The sequence below is a fragment of the Ambystoma mexicanum genome, chromosome 1p, assembly GCF_040938575.1.
Source record: "Ambystoma mexicanum isolate Mex_15411 chromosome 1p, UKY_AmexF1_1, whole genome shotgun sequence".
Lineage (NCBI taxonomy): Eukaryota > Metazoa > Chordata > Amphibia > Caudata > Ambystomatidae > Ambystoma > Ambystoma mexicanum.
In genome coordinates this window covers 241,101,932-241,124,872 of record NC_090921.1, presented here as the reverse complement: position 1 = coordinate 241,124,872, position 22,941 = coordinate 241,101,932, and the positions used below count along the sequence as shown (strand labels likewise).

The 22,941-nt window shown below is 45.7% G+C and overlaps 1 protein-coding gene across 1 annotated transcript in view; it reads left to right on the top strand.

Annotated features, from left to right (window-relative positions):
* LOC138568611 (polyunsaturated fatty acid lipoxygenase ALOX15B-like) overlaps positions 1-22,941 on the top strand; it is a 419,375-nt gene that overhangs the window by 170,673 nt on the left and 225,761 nt on the right. Inside the window, exon 6 of the mRNA XM_069646447.1 lies at positions 5,495-5,667. Coding sequence (XP_069502548.1) covers positions 5,495-5,667 — 173 coding nt within the window. The remainder of the gene's footprint in view (positions 1-5,494; positions 5,668-22,941) is intronic.

The following is a 22,941-nucleotide window of genomic DNA, read 5'->3' as shown; positions in this document are numbered from 1 at the left end:
CATTTATTTAAGAGAAAAATTGGGTTGTACTAAGTCGTCCATTTACTATTCCAGTGTTCTTCTTTGTCTCAAAGGGAACACTTTATGGGAAAGTGAAACATGGCTACCCCTTTCTGCCTTTCAACTCTTCAATAACAGGTGTTTAGTCAACCATCTTGGAAATCTTAATTCCCTTCAATTTCTACTGAACCTGCGACATGTTAGACTCATACACAACTGCTGATTCACATACTCCTCTGTGTATATATCATCACATTGAAAACCTATTTCAATTAGCACTAGTGACTCCTTCAGCTTTCGCATCCTAACTCATACAAAGTCCAATTGTATTTACATTAGTCAAAAGAATGTTGACTTTCTGTTTAAACTGCCTCTTCCTGACTATGTATCTCATTGTTCATTTTGAAATGGTTTCTTGGCGTCAGACATGCCAGGCGGACAGCTGTGTGTAGTTTTATCAGTCTTTGACATTTTATTTTAACCATGAAATGCAAACAAAACCTAACTAGGCCTACTCTACCAGGGAATTCCCACCTAGTCTAGAATCTAAAGCAACATCTCCTAGCATACACACACTGGCACTCACACTAAACAACAGAACAATCAAAACAAAACATAAACAACATAAATAAAAGACTACCAACTAACCAGTGTCTTGGATGACTTCTACTCCTCCTTGGTAGATCTTGTTCCCCTAGAAATGTCCAAAGTCAATTTCTCCCAAAGAAAAAAAGAAAGCCTTCAATCAGTTCTTGAAAAGCTCCAAAGAAACAAAAGTACACTCAAACAAAAATCCACTGGTAACAGTTCCTTCTTTGTTTGATGAAAAGATTCCCTTTCCAATTTCCACACAAAGAAGACAGCACCAATGGCATTCCTGAATAACCTCCTTCCAGGAAAGAATGGATAGGGCTCAGAATATACATACCATTCCTGCTCAATTACAACTTCTCTTCTTGTGATCTCTGCAGCGTCTTGAATACAATTTGTCAGGATGCTTCTTCTGAGGGATTGCTCTCTTTGCAACTCCCTTCTGCCAATCATCTGTGAGACAGGCTCCTTAGCCTCACAGTTTGCTACAGCTTCTATTACATTCAAATAATAATGTTCTGTCAAAAATATACACAACCACAGTTTTGCTGCTTCTGCTTCAATGTGATATTTATAAAGTATTTAGGCAACTTAAAAAATACTTCTTGGACCTCTTTAGGTTGGCAAGGCACTCTTCTTTCTTGCATGATGGGAATGGCAGTCTCTTTGCCTTTCCTATCCATCTTGCAGCTACCACAAAATCTGTCTTTGCGTCCAGACTGCTTTACTCTCTCAATTTTAACAGTATCAGTGCCACAGATTAAGACAAACACCCAACTCCCTTTCCCAGCTTCATATACACCTTCTTGTTTTCAGTAGTTACCCCAAAGCTGTAATACCACTCTTGGATAACCTTGTCACCCTTATATCAGAGGACTCTGGATGTACAACAGTTTCAACAATCTTAAAACAATAGTGTTTAGTTCGTAATTGGGTTGGTTTCACTTCAGTAAGGCTTTTTCTACTGGCTTGGGCAAAGCGTGTTGTCTTCGTGACTTCAGCAACTTCCACAACTTCTAAAATAAGTGTTCTCAATGTTACAAAAGGCAAGTTTCTCTGTAGAAACAATTTTAGGTACATGCAGTTTCATTTTGATGACAAACTTCCACTTAATGGTGTGCATTCCGTTTTATTCAGGTAGCAGTGTACGTTAATAGGAATCGGGAGACACAGTGTCGTATGTGCGACTTCTTTTTGATGTTAGATAACCTTGTAACACTACGGGAACTATTGCTTCTTCAAAGCTTGGCAGCACCGTTCCCCTTAACAGGAGACGCGCAACCGTTCGGCAACAGTTTAAATATAACAATGTGGAAAAGAAAGGCTTTCTCTTCAGGTGAGCCCATTAACTTCGGTGAATACAATTTCCTTGTTATAGTCATTTGACACAGCTGCAAACAACTTACTCGCTTTATACTTACATGTGAGCTTCAATTAAGCTGCTTAAAGTTATCGGCAAGGTATTCCTGATGATATGGAGTACAGAGCTTCATTCACTGACTCCACCATCAGAGCGGTTGTGGGTTGCTTCTACTTCGCATCTTTTTTTCTTCTGCTACTACTGCTACAAGCACTCTTGGGACCCACACCACTACACAGCGCAGGTGTCTACAGTCCGAGTTGATGATGGAAAGTCTTCCTTTCTCCAGTGAGGAGGATCTTGGTATCGTCCGTGTAGTTTGTCTAAGAGATACCCATAGCGTTGAGGATGAGAAAGAGTGGGCGAGTAAAGATGTGGTAGAGGGTGGGAGAGAGGCAGGAGCCTTGTGGAACTCCACATAACATGATGGTGGGTGAGGCGTAGGCCAAGTTCGAGAATACTTGCATGGTTCTGGCTTGTAGGAAGGAGGTGATCCAAGTCGTAGCGTCGGGGGTGAATCTGGCTGTGGTGGAAAGGTGGTGACATAGGACGTCGCGGTATAGGAGGTTAAATGCTGTGGACAGGTTGGGGAGTAGGAGTAGAGCTGGTTTGCCTAGGTCTCTGGCATCATCCATCTGTTTTTTTAGGTCAAGTAAGGCGGTTTCTGTTCCATACCTAGGGCGAAAATCAGATTGACGTAGCCCTAAGAGCTTGTTTTCTTCAATGAAGTGCTGTACCTGCAGGTAGGCTGCTTTGTCCAGTATCTTGGGTACACAACTCCAGGATTGGCACAGGAAGCATCTGCCTTGTCCTGGACCCCTGGTAAGAGACTTAAGGCAGGTTTTTAGTTGGGTATCCACAAGATTCCCCACAATTGTTCAGTGTGATTTTAAATATTAAATTGCAGGGACAATGGCATAGACTCTATTTCATCAAAGATGTCATCAGTGATTTGAACAATCGGGTTCATCAAACTGACCAATGGAATTTTTCCCTGGTTTATCACATAAACTAGTTGAAGGACTTTGACAACCAAACTACGGTGGCAACTGTTAGCTGTGAGAATTAATAGATTCTAGTCCAGTCCCAAGTCAAGATGATAATCCCAGAGGGTTTGTGACTCTACCAATCTCTAGTCCTTGTATAGGATGAGTGAAAGTTCTGGGCCATAGAGCAGAACATTGGTAGAGATAACTTAACAAGCCATCAATTAAACATTAGAAATGATTATCACAGTAAATTAATATATGGATGGGTTTGTGAACAAGATAGCTGAAATAAAGGTGATTTGGAGCAGTCCTTATTGCCACTGGGATGGAGTTCCAGAGTACTGGAGGATAGCATAGCATGAAAAGGTCTGTTTCCTAGTTTTCTTTTAGCGAGACAGTCTACTTTCCAGTTTGGTGATGGTCTTACTGCGAGATGGCCGTGTGCTGCCTGATGCTTTTACTTTGGCCGTCAGTTAGGCTGGTGTACCGATAGTGGTTGCCTTGGAGACTAAGCATGTGGTTTGAACCTGACCCCAGTCGGGATGGGGAGCCAGTGTTCTTTGAACACGCCAGCAAATTATGAAGAGGGCAATCCCAAAGATGTTGGAGTTACAAGTAATTCAGCCTTATGAGGTTACCAAACCTCGTTGTGAGGGAATCACCTGGAGTGTAACGCCTCTGTACAGACCACCAGATCTTTTACATTTTAGGTTTCAATGTCTATCCAATGTCCCAGTTGATGAGATGATTGAGAGAATATACAACTCTAAATATCTCTCGACGCTGAACCTAATTGACAAGTAAAGTCAAATCCAGAAGATAAGGAAATGGCCACCTTTTCTAACACAAAAGCACTCTTCCAATTTACAGTATTGTATTTTGTCTTGCATGGTGTGCTCAACACTTTCCAAAGACTAATTAACAAAGTTTTACAGCATTAACAATCCTTTGCCAGGGACAACATGATCACATATAGAGCAAGCACATGGAGCGCTTATATCTGCTTTCCCAAACCCTTGAGGAAGTATGCTTAGGGGCCAAACCAGCAAAATATCCTTTGGTCCAGCTCATCATAAAATATATGATCTTCCAGATTGAAAAAGGTCTTGTACAACCAGTGGAGCAGAAAGTCTTAAACAGCAGAAAAGAGTCCATTGCCAACCAACACAAAATAGTTTTGAGTTTTCCTGGGAGTTATCTGACACTATTTACGATTCATATCACTCAACCCCTAACAGTCCTAATCAAAGCATTACAACCCAGGACGGACAGCCCAAAGCTAGGAGGCTTTTGAGGAGCTGACAGATTTACTACGTCATCTGCCCCTCTTCATTTCCCCCAAACGTGTATACTCCAAATCAGTGCTTCTCTGATATATTTGGGGCCATGTCCTCTCCAAGGAGTGTGCAGGTGATGAATAAGTATGATCTCATAGAAAAACACCTCCAATCACTCACAGACTATGCAACTTTGTTCTAGCTAATCAGTAGAAAAGAAACCAACCTTGCATTATGAGTTGGTTCCTGGCATTGCAGCTCTGTACTTTTACAATTAAAAACAGAGAAGGTCGCCTACAGGTGAATGTCGATTATTTTAATTGCTTCGCTTTAGAAAATACAAGAAGGAGCACATGCCACAGGTGAGGAGCTACTGGATCGAATTTTAGTGACTATGTGTGCCGGGTACTGCCTCCCACTCCTTGATGTAGGCCCCAGAGGTTGCATAGAGTGGATCCCATCGGTAACCCGCCTAATCCATAGCCTTGTTTGTATGCAATCCACTGTATTACTGAGAACATTCCTGTCATCCAAAATTCTTGTATGATAGTGTTATAGAAAATCTGAAAAGCTTGCTTCTTGCAGACCCACATCTCAGAGAAGGAATTACTTTTAACATGGCCTGCCTAGGTTTACTCTGGGCCACAATCACCCCACAGTGGGAGGCCACAGGTGTCAGGCCAAAATTGAAAGTATAGAGAGATTGCAGTTAGGGGATCCGCTTGCCCGTGCACCGAGCTGGCCATAAAAAATACAAATAGCATACTTCTGCTGATGAACACGCACTGTGGAGCTGAGAGCATGTGAACAATTGAGAGGATGGAGAGAGAAGGTAAGTAGGAGAACAGGAGAGAAGATCAGGAGAAAAGCAAGAGAGAGAGTCTAGAGGAGTAGGAGAAATGTGGCGGTGAAATAGATGATGATATGCTCACTAGAGTAAAAAGAATCTACAAATGGATTCATAAAACTATTATGTGCCTCACAGTGGCTTTGCAACTTCGATGTTATGCTGATGATGCTTCCACATAAACTCATAGCGTGTCGTTTTAGGAGCTGGCTAACTGTCTGAGTGGTGGAGCTTTCGGTTGAATTAAATGTTGAAAACAGTGCCGTGAAATTGGGCTCTCTGTGAAACTGATATTATAATTTCTAAGAGATAGGTTTTGTAGAACTAATGTCCTATCACAGGAGCAAGAGCAACAATAATAAACCAGCTATACTTCTCTCTCCAGATGGACACAATCTTAGCCTCACTCTTTTATTCTCTGTGTCCTCAGATTATGTCGCTCAGCACTGGAAAGAAGATAAGTTCTTTGGGTACCAGTTCCTGAATGGCGTAGACCCAATGCTGATCAAGCGTTGCAAAAAAATTCCTACCAACTTCCCAGTAACGGACAGGATGGTGTCACCCAGGCTAGACGCTTCCACGACCCTCGAGGCAGAGCTTCAGGTAGGAACCATTAACAATGTATTGCAAAGGGAACAAGCTCCACCCTTTCCAAGATCGGTGCCAGGCAAAGTACTTTCCCAGCAGTTTCCCAGGGTGCTTGGAGGGCAGCACCTTGCTCTCTCAGAGGCTTGTGGGCATGTTGTGTGGTCTAGGTCACCCACAATGGTTGGAAATAAGTGAATTCCAGTCCATTGCTTTATGGTCATATCAGTCATTATTCCTCTTGTTTTCGATGAGGACTTGGTTTAGAAAGACAACTCAGTTAAAGAATCTGACAGAAATCTAAAGACCTTGGTTTTCTGATTCAACATAAGGGACATATATGTGCAATGGAACCCCCAAAGAGGGTAGAAATGTGAGCATATCAGATGCACACCTTCTCCCTACCTTTCTTGCATAATGCTCAGAACTCATTACTGACCCTACTCGGCATCCCTTTACATATGACAGTATCGGTGGGACCAGCTGCTACACACATCTATTTCCAGCCCCCCAAAAGGGGATGGAAATGTATCATTTTTTCAAGGTATCAAAACATAAAATGCAAAGCCTTTCAGAAAATCTGCATTTATTACTGCCAGTAAGCGGATAAACTCTTAATTCTATGGAGACCCTCAGATATCTGCATGTTGTAATGGTGATTACTGCATGAGGAAATAGGACGTGAAATTCTGCAGGACTCATACTGATTTCCAACTAAGTAGATTTAGGGATTCTAGCAAAAGTCTTTATTTAATATGTTCACCTCAGTCAAGGGAACCTTGACTATGAAGGTAAATAGCCTCTTGCGTCTATGGTCTATATCTGTGTCTGTTACCAGCATGGCCTCTAGCTTTATCCTTTTCCTGAATGGTCTCTAACTTTGCATGTCACCTGCATAGTCTCTAGCGTTGCATGCATCATCTCTATTGTTATTATGGGGGTATTTATTGCGCATGGATCCCGCTTGAAGCGACGGAGCGCTCTACAATCGTAGGGGGAACAACATAGTGAGGGGGCAGAGAAACAAGGGAGTGGGTAGCTAACATGGATGGGGATGGTGGAATATTTCCCAAAATGGTCAGGTGGAATGAGGAGTGCACGCAAGCATTTGAAGGACTTAAGAAAGCCCTTTGTCAAGCTCCAGTTTTAAGAGCTCCTGACTACAACCAAACCTTCATTGTGCAACCAGATGCTTCCAATACAGGTATAGGTGCAGTTCTGTGTTACCTGTCAGGAAGCTGAAGGAACCAGAAACAAGGTGGCAACCATTGCAAGAGAATGTTTTGCTATTCTGTGGTCACTGAAGAAGTTTAGACCATACTTGTATGGATCTACTTTTGTGATTCAGACTTACCACCAACCGTTGGGATGGTTGATGAAAATGAAAGGGGAAAATCCTAAACTATTGACATGGGCAATCAGCCTGCAAGGGTTTGATTTCGCCATTGAACACAGGTCAGGGTGTCACCACCAAAATGCTGATGGTCTCTCCAGGATGTTCGACCGACTGGAGTAAGGAGATTCATCCAGGAGTGGATTAAATCCTCCTGTCCCTTAGTCTGAGGGGGACGAGTGTTAGGGAGAATTCGAATGTGCTCATTTCCCTTATCTTTTCAGACCCCCAGCAACTTTGCTGGATTTCTAGGATTTACATTTTTTACCTGGAGGAGTGTGAGCCTTTTTTTCCCCATTCTTTCATGTATTTTGATGTATGCTTTACTTTTGTGTTCTTTGGATATGGAGTTTTAGACAACTCCATAGGCATCATCGTTTTCTTGTGTGTCACACAGCACCCTCCATGCAGTGGCACAGGGATGTCGTTCAAACTTCCCAAGGTTTAAATACCTTCTCTGGGACTGACTACTGTTTCCCAGTGAATGTAAAGTTAAATTGACTTTGCTAGTCTTTTTAAACTGCTAGACCCAGCAGACACTAGCTTAGAGCAGAGTGCTGGAGGGTATACCTGGTATTCCCTATGCCTAGAAAGCTCATGTAGCCTTCAAAAGCAACCCTTTCTTCTCAGAATGGCTGGTGGCAGTGGTATTACCATGATTGTCCCGACTGCGACCCGTTTAAACTCTCCGGTAAATAAAATCCACCGGAGCTATGTTTTTCAAGATGGGGTCTGAGCCCCCTCTGTAAAAACATGTTCCGATTGGCTTTTTTTGCCATTTATTTTTGGAAAGGTCCTTCTAGTGTTTCTCTATGTGCACCAAACCAGGTTTGGTCCCTTTGTTCGTTCAACTTTGGCGGGCTTCAGTACTGAAGCCCCCCTCTGGCGTCTAAGTGTCTGGGATGGACAGGATGTGAGGGAGGTGACCGAAACTCCCTGTGCTTAGTCTCCTAGGAGACGTGAATGCACTCTGGCGTGATTGGCTGACTGACTGTCCGGCAAGGACAGCCACCCTGCTGGGTGAGTGGCAGCCAGGCAGGAATGAATGGAAGCAAACTGTTAAAAAGCAGGTCTCTGGGAATTGGAAGGAAGAGTCGACCACTGGAAGGAAAGAATCCAAGACGAGCTGAAGGAAGACGACTGCTGCAACTCCTGGACCGTTGGTTTGCCCGGTGAAGCCCTGCTGCAGGTGCGAATAGCCTGAAACTCCCTCGACAGAAAAGCCCCTTCAAAGACGACTTCTTCCGTTGAGCTGCTGGGAACCATCTCCATACTGGTCGAATTTTCTTCAGAGTGCTGTTGAAAACCGGATTGCCAGTGAGAAGTATACCAGTTTGTGGACTTTAAGGAACTCAAACCTTAAACTGATGTTTTGCCAAGCTTGTGGATCCTTCCCCATGCAGTGCAGGAACCTCCTGACGTCCTCCCTCTTGTCCCCATGACTGAGGCCCAGGAACAGCGAGATCTGCAGGAACTGCCAGGAACAATTGCCTCAGCTACAGCTTTTCTTCTTTACAAAGGTACTGTGCAATCGCGGTTGAGAAATCCTCTCTGCCGCAGTGACATTTCGTGAAACTTTCCCAACTTTGGAGTCTTGTTCGCTCCTAATCCGAAATATAACTCTTTTTCGTGCAGACTACTTTTAAGAACATTGGCAAAGACTTAAGCGTTTTCTACCACAACTGTGCTATCCTATCCAAGACACTGATCCATATACTTTGGCCCAGGCCTATTGAATTGAATTGCCTCTTGTAGTGAACTGAAACTATTTGCCCTGCCTAAGAAAGTATTTGTGTTTAATTCTTATAACCTTTGTCTTTTTACCCCTTTTAAAAGTTACTGAAGTGCCATTTTGCTCCTACTTCAGGGGAGCCTAACTTGTTCAGAAACTTATTCGTTTGGTACTTGAGTGTATTATAGTGTGATATTGAGCTGCTTATTGATAGTGGAATGTTTTCTAAATGACTGTGTAAATAAATTAATATTGTTTTACCAAGAAACCTTGAGTAAGTGTTTGTTTGAACCATTGTGTAACACGTTGTACTGCTCACGTCCCTCTTGAGATAAGCCTGGCTGCTCAGCCCTGCTACCACAAAACTGTGCAGTACAGACTTATACCAAAGGTGAGATCGTGTTACACCTGTAGTCTTAATTGTGTGTAGTGTTCCCAAACGGTACTGCATGTAATTCTGCCTAACAGATATGGCCTCGGATCCCTAGTGCAGCTTTCTGTCCAGGGCCACCCCACCTCCCTGTGGGGGCATTTGTTTGAGGTGGTGAGGCGCTCCGCCTGAGATCGAGCGAGAAGGTGAAACATTGTAGGTGCCACCAGCTGGGGATATACCTCCCGTGGACTCAAGGCAGTACCATCAACATAAGGGCCGGATAGGTACAAGGAAGCATAGACACTGGCAGTGTCATCCATACAGAACCCGGCGTGTGCACAGTGTCGCTGACACTGATCCACGGCTGGACTTGTGCCCCCGGCACTGGGGAGGCTACCCGCACAGGCCCAGTGCCCCCCTCCGCAGTGGGTGCACTGCTACCTGCCTGTTTTGTAGGCGAAGCAGTGGGACGCTGTCCCAACATGCAGTGAGTCCTGGAGAGGGGCTCTGGGGCGTTAACTACTATCTCCCCCCCCCGGGTGGTTTACAGCCATAAAGGGACAACTCCTCTGACGGGGCCGACACTGTCAGGCTCCCCCGTTTGGCCTGGCTGGAAGGGAGACACTTGGGAACACAACAGCTCTGGCCCCAGGGCCGGCCCTGGAGACAGTCCTGCATGGCGTTCCACTCAACCTTCTGTTGTAGGGCCTGCTGATAGAAGCAACCGCTGGTATGGGGGAACGACTATTTTAGGCGCAGAGCTGACCGGAACCTGAGTCCATACCTTGCATTTCACCTGGTGCTCACCCACGTGTATGTGTGCCCCAGCACCTACCCTCACTGACCCCTCCTTTCTGCACTTGCACTTTCTGAATACTCACAAGGCATAGTAGGGTTGTCCTTTTTTCTCTCCACTGTATTAATATTTGTATGTATCTTATGTGTCTCATTCCCATGTCCCCTCCCTCTTGCCCTGTGGGCGCTTTGAAACCGAATTTATTTTCTGTATAAGCGACTAACAAGATAACAATAAATACATAAATATTGATTTTGTTTTAGCAGTATAGACGTTGGAGTTCATGTCTACAGACTGTGCTTTGCACATCTTTGTAAAACGCATAACACCCCCTGCCCCCCTGGGACTGTTTCATTCTGGTGGGTTGCTTTTTTAAATGCTCACCACCGGTTAGACACAGATGATCAAATCCCTCGGTAGTCAAAGGCAGTCACTCTCATTATGGGATGTTCGTTACTGTACATTGTAAATTACATAGGGCCTCATTATGAGTTTGGAGGTAGCCATGGAGCTATTAGCTCCATGGTTGCCTCTAAACCGGGCTCCATTACCGGGTTCCTGCAATGGGGATTTACCGGGTCATTCCTACATGGGAGGACCCGGTAAGTCCTCCTTGCAGGAACCATTCCCCATTCCCATTTGAGCCCCCATAGGGCTCAATGGGAATGGGGAGGGAGGAAACAACGGGCACATTACATGTGTCCCGTTGTTACCTCCCTCTTCCCCTCGGGGGACCCGGAAAAGAAGTCTGGTTTTACCAGACGTCTGATCCGGGTTCCGCAAAGGGAACCTCGTAATACGCGCTCCCGTAATGAAGGGGGCCGGTCCCGTACCGGTCCCCTTCATTACGGGAGTGCAAGCCTCGTAATGAGGCCCATAGCCTTTTTTCTTACTGTTTAGGCAAACAAGTATGGCTTATTTCGAGTTGCTTATCTGTAGGTTGTGTTGATTCATAAATGCTGCGTATTCTGATATCCGTGCCAATAATACAGTATCATCTGCATATGCCAGGACAGGTAGTGGAATATTACCAATTTTAGGCACGTCTTCTCCTATACAAACCAAACTATAATAAACAACATCAATATGTAAGGAGAACACAAGAGATGCCAGCACACATCCCCTGTATAACACCTGTATAACTAGGAAAGGAGGGTGTGCATCTGCCCTAGTCACCATTTCTAACATTTACCTTGGTGTCCTGGTGGATGTCCACAAGAATATTTAGCAAATCCACCAGACAATATAATGGCCTGAGCACAACCCAGAGTGTGGCTTTATTGACCTTGTCAAAGGCTGTGCTCAGGTCCATGAAGTCTAAACAAATAGGAAATGTTTTGGTGAGTGTAGAGTGTGTGACAATCAGATAGACAGGGCCGGTCTTACACCAGATTGCACCCTAGGCGGAAAGCATTGATGGCGCCCCCCACCCCTGACCCCTAACAAATGACAACCAAAAAATGTGTTACAAGTGTTGTAAATTGGGTACTACATTAAGAACCAGATAGAAATACAAATGCAATAGAAAATGCATACACTAGACACTAGGTGACAGTCTTAAAATGTTACCTGTATTATGTGTTCAAAAAGTAACTTTTCTTGACTTTGCCCTTGCGAATTGAAGCACAGCGTCGGATAGATCCAGGGATTGGCCAATGTCATTTTCGATTGATAAAATAACAAGCAATGTCAATCTTTCATTGGCCATTGTTGATCGAAGTAGAGAGTCGTAAAGTGCATAGGCGCACCAGGTATGTGTGCAGCTGGTGTGGTTGTTGCATTATAGCTGCTTCTTAGCGGTAGGTGTGGTGCTGAGGAGATCAGTTGAATGTGTTCAGTCTGGAGGGTTGACATCCAGACTCAGTTATGGCTGCGTTAGGCCTGAGGAGACGCTTAAGCTAGCCGGTCTGTGCTAGCTGGCTGTGTTTCATTAGGATGATGGGTGGTTTGATGGGTCATGTTAGTATGAGAACAGCTTTACTGAATGTGTCATAGTACTGCTGTGTTCTAGTTGAATGGTGGTGTATAGGAGAGAGTAAGGGTAGTAGTGTGATTTTGTGGTAATCAGTAAGTGTATGCAATCATGGACAATCAATGATGTTGGGAATACCTTCTAAATTTAACTTTTAACACAGTGACGCTATTAGGGCACCTTCATTGCTGTTGGTAATACTATCTTAATTCAACTCTAATACAGTGACCCTATTAGGGGATGCTTCTAGGTTCAACATTAACACAGTGACGCTATTGGGGCACACTCAATGATGTTCGGAATACCACCTAGATTCAAAATTAGCACAGAGATGCTAGTAGGGCACGCTTTCTAAGTTCTGCTTTAACACAGTGACGCTAATAGGGCACACCTTCTAAGTTCAACTTTAACACAATGACGGTATTAGTGCACACTTTCTAAGTTGAACTTTAACACAGTGATGCTATTAGGGCACACTTTCTATATTCAACATTAACACAGTGACGCTATTGGGGCACACTTGCTAAGTTCAACTTTAACACAGTGAGGACGTTAGGGCACACTTTCTAGATTCACCTTTACATAGTGACGCTATTGGGGCACACTTTCTAAGTTCAACTTTAAACACAGTGAGGCTAGTAGGCACACCTTCTAGATTCATCTTTAGTGCAGTGATGGTATTGGGCACTCTTTCCAAATTCAACTATAGTATAGTGCCTGTGTGTCGCTCTGTTCCCTGCCATCCTGTTCACGTGCCTGGTCTTGGGCACTTTAAAGATAACCATCATATCACATCAATACGCTTACTCTACTATACACCATCATTCAACTAGAACACAGCTATACCCCGGATTAATTCGGCCTAGCTGTTCACATAGGAATACGACCCCATGAACACCTCATCACCCTAATAAAACGCAGCTAGCTGAGCACATTCCAGCCTAGTTGCTCACATATGCGTTTCTCAGGCCTAACGCAGCCAGAGCCAAGTCTGGGTGTCCATCCACCAGACTGCACACATCCAACTGATATCTCCAACACCACACCAACGATAGGATTCAGCTATCACCCGGCAATTACATCAGCTGCAGATATCTGGTGCACCCACGCACCATATGACGCGATCTCTCTCTGACCAGAACTGCGGTTCCCGAGAGCATTCAACCTACCAGCGCTTTGAGGTCATACCATTGCTATATAGAGCACTATATAACATAACATTGACTACGGTCACCGAGGGCGTTCCAACCACAAAGCACAGAGTATAACCAAATACAATACTTTCAAATTGACATAACGCATTTATCAAAGACACCCCCCCCCACATTTCCATAGAAACATCAGCATCGAAACATTCAGGGTGCCTATAAAATCTGATTCTACTCTGTTCAAGGGTTGGACTTTCCAGGACCCTAAATACCTCCCTGCTTAAGTCCTCCAGTCCTCTCTAGGTCCAACTCTGCAGAGCAGATGTTTTTCTTCCAAGCAGAGAGTGTGTGTGTTTGTGAGGGGGAGAAGAGATCTCTTCCGCAGGAGCCTCTCTGCACATCTGTCTTGATCAGGCTCTCTGGATGCTCTTAAAGACCTTCCAAGTCTCCTCCTGCCGCTACATCTGGATGCATGTGTCCCATATGAATCTCGGCAGTTCCGGTCATCCCTCGTCCAGTCTCCCCTACTCACCCCTTCATAACAGCACTTGCCCTCAGGCTCTCTTCCCTGGTTAGCCTTCTGAGGCTGCCCAGACTGTCGCATTGTCACCCTACCCCTGGCACTAGCCCTCATGGGAACACCTTCACACTTGCCAAGCCCCCTGGGCTCCCTACCCCTATACGATCCCTTTTCCCTACCCTTCTCCCCGATACCGCACTTGCCAGCTCCGAATGTCACAAAGCATAGGACAGTTGTTTTCCACCTATGCCCACCGCCTTGTGGCGACTGGAAACACTTCCTACTGTATAAGCTCCATACAAATGTCCAATAAATAAATAAAAGCTTGGTTTTGGTCATGCCCCTTACCATCCAAAGGGACAGACATGAGCAAACTGGGATGAAAGGCAAAGAGTATTGGCAAAGCCAACTGTTTTGGTATTGGTGAGGCACTGCTGCACCAGTATGAACTAGACATCAATGGTGTGTAATACTTGCACACAAGCCAAGAGTTGGTTTTGCCAATGCTGGTTTTTAACAGGCCTTCAGTGAACGACATGCATAGCGCTTCTAAAGAGTGGCCCGTTTAGTATTGAACTCAGTTGACTGCTTTGAAAAAACACCAGCAGGCACTTAAAGCACAAAGTCTGATAATGATCAAGTTAGCTCAAAGAGATCCCAGGATTGTGCTTTGGGTTGGGAGGAGCAGGAAGTGGGTGGGAATGGCCATAGGGATTAGCATGACCAGTCAACAGGATGGTCCAAACACTGACAAGATGTGTGCCCCTCCCTGTATGCCCTTTCTCCATGCTGTACTTGAACGCAATAGGCTTGGCTTATAGGTGGCGTAATGGCCACAACTAAAAAAGGGAGGAGGGGGGCGAATATAGCAGGAGGACTGTGCCTCAGCACATGCAGACCCATCTTAATTAAACCCATTCTGCGTGAGGGCTTTACAAAGCCTTCACAAGGTGTTACATTGCGGCCGTCAGACTGTCAGGCATGTTTTTCCATTCACCAGCACCCGGGTGACAAGGACCTGCTGCTGAGTGATGGTGATATAGGACAGTCTGGGCCTGCACACCCTTGGTGTTTAGGGCCTTCAATCTCTCCTACCCCTCCTCTTGTCCTTGTGCAGCTGTTATGTGGGCTGGGGTACAGGCTGATGGGCGGCCTCAGGTGGTGGCTGCAGTGCCATGGGTTCAGTGCTAGAGTGCAGGCTGGTGGGCTTTTAGGGGTGGGTATTTGGGGTGCAGGCTTATGGCTACTGACTGCCTTGCATCAGGGCCGGGGTGCAGGCTTGTGAACTTTTGCAGGTAGGGGCGAGGGTACAGGTTGATGGACTACCTGGGGCAGAGACTGCGGTGCAGGTTGATGGACTGCACAGGGTGTGGGATGCTGCTACTGGGTCAGCTGTGCCTGGACGAGGGCTCTTCCTAGCGGTCTCAGTTGAAGGGATATACATGCTCCTCCTGTCTTGGCACTTAAAAACTGGTGCTATATTTGAACTGTGGTTTATGTGCTGGTCAGCGGCCTTAATTTGCTCCATGTGTACCTGGTTCTGGGTGCTGACATTGCTTATTTTTGCAGATTTGACCCTGCTGTGTTGTAATCTGCTTCAATGTTATGAGTATCTCCTGCTCTGAGCAGGTAGTATTTCTTTAAGCAAAAGTTGGTGCTAAAACAGTATTACAGCAAAAGGGGTTTTTCAAAAGGCATACAAGTATGATGGTAACTAAGGTCGCTTGTTTTGCTGCCTTACACGGATGGTGTTAACGACTGTTTTTTAAGACTTGGGTCCTAATTCACAGAAGCGTTTTATAATGGCAAAACCCCACTGGTAAACGCTCTGTGAATTAGGCAGCACTTAGTCTGCAGGATTTGGGGCATTTGAAGGAGAATCTGGCGGGCATAAAAGGTAAAATCCTTATGCCTTACTCTTACGCAATGCTTTCCCACACCTGGGACTTGGAAATCACTCTGTTTAAGGAATAAAGAGATGTTCATGAGCCGCTTTGCAATATCAGTTACTGCAATAGAGACACTTCTGTTTGCTAAGAGTTTCTGCTTAAACAGGACATTTTTTTTTTAGATTCCTTTCCTTGTCAGACAAGGTGAGAGAAAAAGGAGAAACAATCACTTAGTTGCAGAATTATAGCATTCCGCTTACTAATTACCGGCGCATTCTCAGCATTGGACCATCACATTAACAGTTGTTAATGTATGCTTCCAGGATTCTGGACAGATATTGAATTAGCACTTAGATAATTCTCTGACTGTAGCAGAAATAGATCCAGAAACGTGTGATTTCTTTTAACCTTGATACAGCAAAAATCGCACTGATTGCCCGTGGCTGGAACATTTAGCATATGGAGCTGCATTTCATAGCCCCCGCCGCCCCCCACAGCCGAGCCACGAGACACACGACATGGCCCGCCCTGGGTGCTGCATTAATGGAGTAACAGCACCCAGGCCGTGTGTCTCGTGGCTTGGCCCGGGTCAGGTGTTAATGGAACAACATGCCTGGGAGTCTGACGGCCGCGCATATCACTTGAAGTGCACACAGTCACTTGAAGTGATATGCGTGATTGCGGCCGTCAGACACTCGCGGGCATGTTGTTCCATTAATGCAGCACGGCACCCAGGCCGTGTGTCTCGCGGCTTGGCCCGGGTACTGTATTAATGGAACAACAACATGCCTGATTATACAGCACCCGGGCCGTGCGCAGCACCGCCGCCACATGTTGCATATTAATGCAGCTAGAAAATGTGTTATAGTGCGACGCCCGCCCCAACTCCCCAAGCCTCCAACACAGTAGTATAGTACTGTATTTACCTGATAGTGATGCAGCATGTCACGTGCATCCACACTCGCTCGCTCCTGTTTTCCCCTGATGTCAGGCAGCCGCCTGAGCTGATTGACACAAAGACCGGCCCTGCAGATAGATATTCAGCGCTTGCTCGCTTGTCCCGAGCCCTGATCGGAAGCCCAGCTGGGTTTTAGTTAAGCTATTAGGTCACTGACCCAGTCTATTTAGTAGAGCCCTGCCAAATAATTTAAAATGGCACGACGTTGTTTCATTGAAAGGGCATATATGGGGTTGGTGGGTCCGGAACAATTAAAAATAGGTGGGGAAAGCAGGTGATGAAGAGGACCCCCCCACAAAATAAAATGTGATGACTTTTTTAAGCAAAATGTTTTCATAAAAACACCCGTCATAAAAATTACTGTGGATGATATGGCATAGAACCTTTAAAAGCCGAGTCCAAAAGTGAAACAGGGCGATATGCTACTGGTTGTTTCTGTTCCCTTTCTTAAATCTGGGTTTAATTACTGCCTGTTAAAATATGGTGTATTCCGTAGGGTCATATGAATTATAGTCCGCAACAGATCTATTTTGATTTAGCAGTCAACTGGTGCCAATGGTGCTGTCGGAAAACAATATGAGAAGAAATGCGTTACCCACGTCTCGTCTTCACCCTGTGCCTTTATGGGTATACCATGGGCAATTTATAGGCAGATTCCAACATTCCAACATTTCTTTGTGTGTTTGTCTGTGCATGCCTTAATTAATTCCAATCAAACATCATTATCAAGTTTAATCTTGCGTTTTTCAATGTCAGATTTATAGATGGCACGGGCGTAGGCAGCATCTTTATTTGCAATACAGACAGGAAGCTGGTTTTAGCTTGACTGCATTCCTTTTTGAACCAACCAGCGTGTTTTAATCTGACTCGATTTGAGAATGTAGCAAAAAATAATTTGAAACCTTTGTCATTAAAACGCCAACTGGTCTGCAAGATTACAAGTCTCTGGGCCTCATTACGACTTCAGCGGTAGCCATGCCGCTATTGTCGGGTCCGGGTTCCCAGAATGGGGAATTACCGGGCCATTCCGAGTTCGGAGGACCTGGTAATTCCTCCCTCCAGGAACCCTCCAGGAACCCCGGCCCGGACCTTCCCAATTCCCATCTGAGAGCCCATAGGGCTCAATGGGAATGGGAGAGGGTGCAAACAACGGGCTGATTACGAGCGGCCCGTTGTTTGCTCCCTCTTCCCCTCCCGGGACCCGGTAAGGACGGCTGGATTGACCAGGCGTTACTTACCGGGTCCCGCGAGGGGAGATTGTCATGAGGCGGAACGGGTTTAATGGGTCAGCCTCCTTTAGTGGAGCCCGTTAACCCGTTCCACCTCACTCGTAATGAGGCTCTCTGTGTCTAATGGTTACCTGGCCACCCTCTGATCTCGGGCCCAAGACCAGGTGCCCTCCCCCACCCGTCGCACTCCTGCACTGCCTTCCTGGCAAACTCTGCACTGGGGACTGTTCTCTGTATCCCTACAGTCCCACTCCCAGCACTTGACACCTGATGTCTGCACTCACCCTTACACTAGCCACCTGCTGGCCGTACTTTTACTTTTGTTATTTGTTTTATTATCCCATGTGCTGCACTGTCCCCTCTCCCCTCCCCCCGCCCCGCCCGCACTTCCCTCCTTCCCATTCCCATGCACTTACGCAATCTGAATGACACCTGGCCTAGAAGATCGTTGTCTGACTTCCCTCTGTTCCCCCTCCCTTGCCTCGTGGCGCCTTGAAGCACTTGTGTATAGGTGCATTATAAATGCCATATCATATATCATATCATATCACAATATGGCCAGATTGTGTAAATTGGTGGTATAAATATGTTATAATGAATTGTGGATTCCCGTTGTATTCTCCAACGGGTGAATGTTAGTTGTCCTAGAATGGTAAATCATTAGAGACTGGCAAGGAGTCATGCCAGTGAATACATAAATTAATCGGGTGATGATCACAAAACAGGGTTTCAACAACATAGAAATCTGCAATATGTATCAATTTTTAAGCATGGAGACACAAATAATAAAAATTAGAGCTACCTTGGTGCCCCTTAAATGTGGCTTTGCCAGTGTTATCATGTTAAACTCGACCATTAGTGGAACACGTGCCCCATTCCATTAGCCACAAATAAAATGTCAAGCCCTCTGGGCATATACGAGGGTCTAACATACAAGGCACAGGAATTCTCAGCCGATTATATTAATTTTCACCCAAGAAAATGCAAGTGGGTCCATTTCTCAATTTTAGCCTCCACCCAGTATGGTCCAGCTTGTGCTTGGCCATTCATGTAAAATGTTATCCTTAATACACCCGAATAAATCCTTGGAGACTATTAGCATTGTCGTATTTATTAGGACTTTTATCAAAATGGAAAATCAATATGGCATTCCCATTTCTGAAAGTTAATTTTATCACTTGAAGAAAACTCAGTGTAGTGTCATTGGGAGTAACTGTGCAGTCCAAAGAAGATTTCAGGAGTATAGCCAGGCCACCAACATGCCTACCCTGTGCTTCTTTGGATGCCACCAATATCAACAATAGTCATCCAGGAGAATCTCCTCTGTGGCCCATGTCTCTTGTAATAAGATTGTCAAAATCTTTCAGGTAGCTTGCCACATTCCCTTCCCCTAGTTTCTCAGTGACTCCCGCAATGTCCCATAAGAGGAGGGACAAAAGGGTTTCAGTAGGGTCTTGGTCATGTGTAGCAATGTGCTATTGCCCTGTTCACTACAATTCATCATTGCAGGAGAAGCCTCTGCCACTACAGGTTTAATGGGAAGGGTAGTAAACACATCAGTCAGCCATTCGACATCCTCAATAGTAGATAGATGTCTTTACCTAGAATGGACCTGGTTTGATTTGGTGCTCTCATATTTAAGGAAGTGTTCCCTTGACCTAGATTCCTAGTGGTATTTCGATAAGATGTGTAAAAGGTTTGTAATGTCTGTGCACCAGTAAGTTGGTTATGTTTGCTTGATCTATTCTGCGGGTACGCATTCCAAAAATAAGAATCTTGTGGATAGAAATACGATAAAGGTAACAATTTGGAACTCTGAAGCAGTTGGACGCCCCACAAATGAAAGATGAGATAAGCTGAAGATGATGTGTTGACAAGGAAAACCACAAAGCAATCATCCATTGTTGTTTTCGGGGGTTGACCTACACAATTTACTCTTCTTGCCATCAGGATTCCTTGTGGGTTGAGTTTTGAACATTTTAGTCTCCTATGAATCCATTTAACTTGTTTTTGTGAATAAAGAAGCTGTTGACTCATAGGCCGCTGGTTCAGCATCTACAATGGCACCCACCAGTGGAAGAGCTGCGGATGGGAGAAAGGTATCTATGATATTTAGGGGACCTTTCTGTGTCCTATTATTCAGGGTAGTCTTATTGTTTGTATTAGGCATTCTGGTGGTAACAGCATTGTGTGTCTCTGCCTGGAGGGGTATAGGCCTGTGAATTCACCTGAAACTGGACGCTCGTATTATGTTTACATATTTGACATCAGGCAGTAGGGTGGGCTCTATATGAACTTCCTGGAATGTGGAGATCATACTGGTGGACACCATGGAGACCATAGTGTCTTCCTTTAATTCTATTATTATATTGTCCATAATAAGGAGTGAGTTAATTATCACATTTTATAAATTAGACAGAAAGTCCGGTATGAACTGTAGTTTCTCCTTGGTCTCTGTGGATGTTGATTGCATACATTTGGAAAGGTCCTTAATCAATGATAATAGAGCATTCTCGTTCTCAGAGGTCAGAAAAAGGCAGGTCAATGGGTCATTGTGAAGGTTATTAAATCTGTGATGGGGACGCTGTTGCATGGCTGAGAAATGGGCGCCGCCTGAGTGGGCTCCGACGGAGGCTGAAACATCCTGCAGAATTTATCCTGCCTTTATTGAATCTATCTTAGCTGGAAGCAGTGCATCAAAACCCTCATCAACGCGTAGCCACCACAAGCTTTTTTTGCTCCCGGGCTCCTATTCTTTGAGGAACGACAGCTATGAACCACTGAGGCCTCTGGCGCCGCACTCCTGAAGGGCAGACGGAGCGCCCCATGACACTGCATGGCACGGCTTGCAGCCTGGCCCGTTAAACATCCCCAACCTCAGGGAACACAGAACATTATCGTATCCCCGTCGCCCCACAGGTGCCACACGAGTCACAAGCCCGGCAGACCGGCCGGAGGGTGCAGGATACGACCCCTGCGGTGCTGGAGTGAGCGGGCCCAGAGCCCTTTGCGGCCAACGGGCTGTCAGAGCACCAATGTAATATGGCCTTGGATCCCTGGTGTAGCTTTCTCTTCAGGGCCACCCAAGCTCCCTGTGGGCGGCATTTGTTTGAGGTGGTGGGGTGCTCTGCCTGAGATCGAGTGAGGAGGTGAAATATTGTAGGTGCCACCAGCTGTGGATATACCTCCCGTGGACTCAAGGCAATACCATCAACACAAGGGCCGGATAGGTACAAGGAAGCATCAACACTGGCAATGTCATCCATACAGAACCCGGCGAGTGCACTGAGTCGCCGACACTGATCCATGGCTGGACTTGTGTGCCCCGCGCTGGGAGGGCTACTCGCACAGGACCAGTGCCCCCCTCTGCAGTGGCTGCACTACTACCTGCCAGTTTTGTGGGCGAAGCAGTGGGACGCCGTCCCAACATGCAGTGAGTCCTGGAGAGCAGCCCAGGGGGGTTAACTACTATCTCCCCCCGGGTGGTTTACTGCTGTAAAGGGGCAACTCCTCCAATGGGCTGACGCTGTCAGGCTCCCCCGTTTGCCCTGGCTAGAATGGAGACATTTGGGAACACAACAGCTCCGGGCCCAGGGCCGGCCCTGGAGGCAGTCCTGCATAGCGTGCTTCTCAGCATCCTGATGTAGGGCCTGCTGATAGAAGCAACCCCTGGTATGGGGGAAGGACTATTTTAGGCGCAGTGCTGACCGGAACCTGAGACAACTATCCCCGCCCACCCCATGCGACAGTGGACCCCCTCCCGCCACACTCTAACTGTGTACACCGTCAAATCCTATATCTGGTCTCATCTATTTGTGGCAGTGAACCCTTGTCCGCGCTGCAGAGAAAGCTAAGGGTTGCAGACTCTGTGTATCTGCATACAATACCCTAGCCACATGACCAACGTGGATGCCCCTGGGGGTCCACAGGCACACCCTTCAACTAGCCGGTGTCGTCCAACATGAGGTAACAGTCTGCCAACTTCACCAAAATCGCCAGTGGGCAAGAAGGGAGGAAACAAAAAGAAAAGGGGGAGGAAAGATATGAAAACACAAAATATGAAAGAGGGTCCGCAGGGTGCCCCAGGAGTGGCCAACAATCGTCACTTCAAAATGAGAAACTCCAAGAAGCAGGCTAAGATGGACCAGTTTGCCAAATCCGATCAGAACCCTCTCACACCAGCGGAAATGCCAGGTCCTTCCTACCTCGATGTTTCTGCCCTGAATCAGACATTATTAGCAGTGAAGAACAGTACAGACAACCTTGGGGCCAAGATAGATGCCCTGAATTGCAAGGTGGATGTATTTGCGATCCAGATTGACAATCTGTGGCCGGATGTTGGAAGCCGAATAGAGTATCGGCGAGGGGGAAGATAAGGTGGCAGTACTCCAACGCGAGGGAGACACCCTGCAGCAAACAATTAAGAAGGTGGTGGCTAAGAATGATGACCTCGAGGGGAGATCTAGAAGGAATAATATTCGGATTACAGGCATGGCTGAATATACATTAACAACAAATTGGAGTCAGAAGGTGGTCGCCTCCTGTCTATACCCAAGTTTATTAGCACATAAATGACAGAAGGATGATTAATAAAAGTTATTCCTCTAGCTGAGACCCTAGCGATAGTTGATTGGCCCTGTGTCAGGTATCTCCTACAGTAAAAATGCAGTCTGAACCAGCCCTAGTCAGTACTGGTGTGCCGACTACAAGTGAGATGTAGAGGTCCTGGCCCTTTCTTCTCTCACTACTTTCCTAAGTTCTACAGTGTAAGTGCATACCTAGTGGGGGTCGGTGTTGTCTTTAATAGTACCGCCTCCAATGTGTATGTCTTATAAAAGAAATACAAAAAACAAAAAATGTGCCTGAAATAATCAGACAAAGGATTAAAATGCATAAAGAGCTAATTTTTATGTTCAACAGTTAGTTGTTCAGTTATGTATTGCTGTGATATTTTGCTTTTAGACGAGCCCTTTCATTTTTATATGTGGGGTATCGGAGCCTGGATTATCAGTCCAAAGCTACTTAAGAATGAGTCAACCGGTTTCAGCGGGATTAAGTCTTTAGCCGCTTTCTTCAGGACAGGTGCATTGATTTTGTAGTGTTCTATATACAATCTCCAAATCATGCAATTCTACAAGGATATCTTTGGGTATCCACAGAGCTAGTAGGTCGTTCCCTTAGTCCTAAGGGATTGGAAAGACAAGAAAAGACAAATGGAAACTGCCATCAGTCTAAACGTGCTTCTGACAAAAGATTCTCTGTTCACATATCTTAAAAATAGA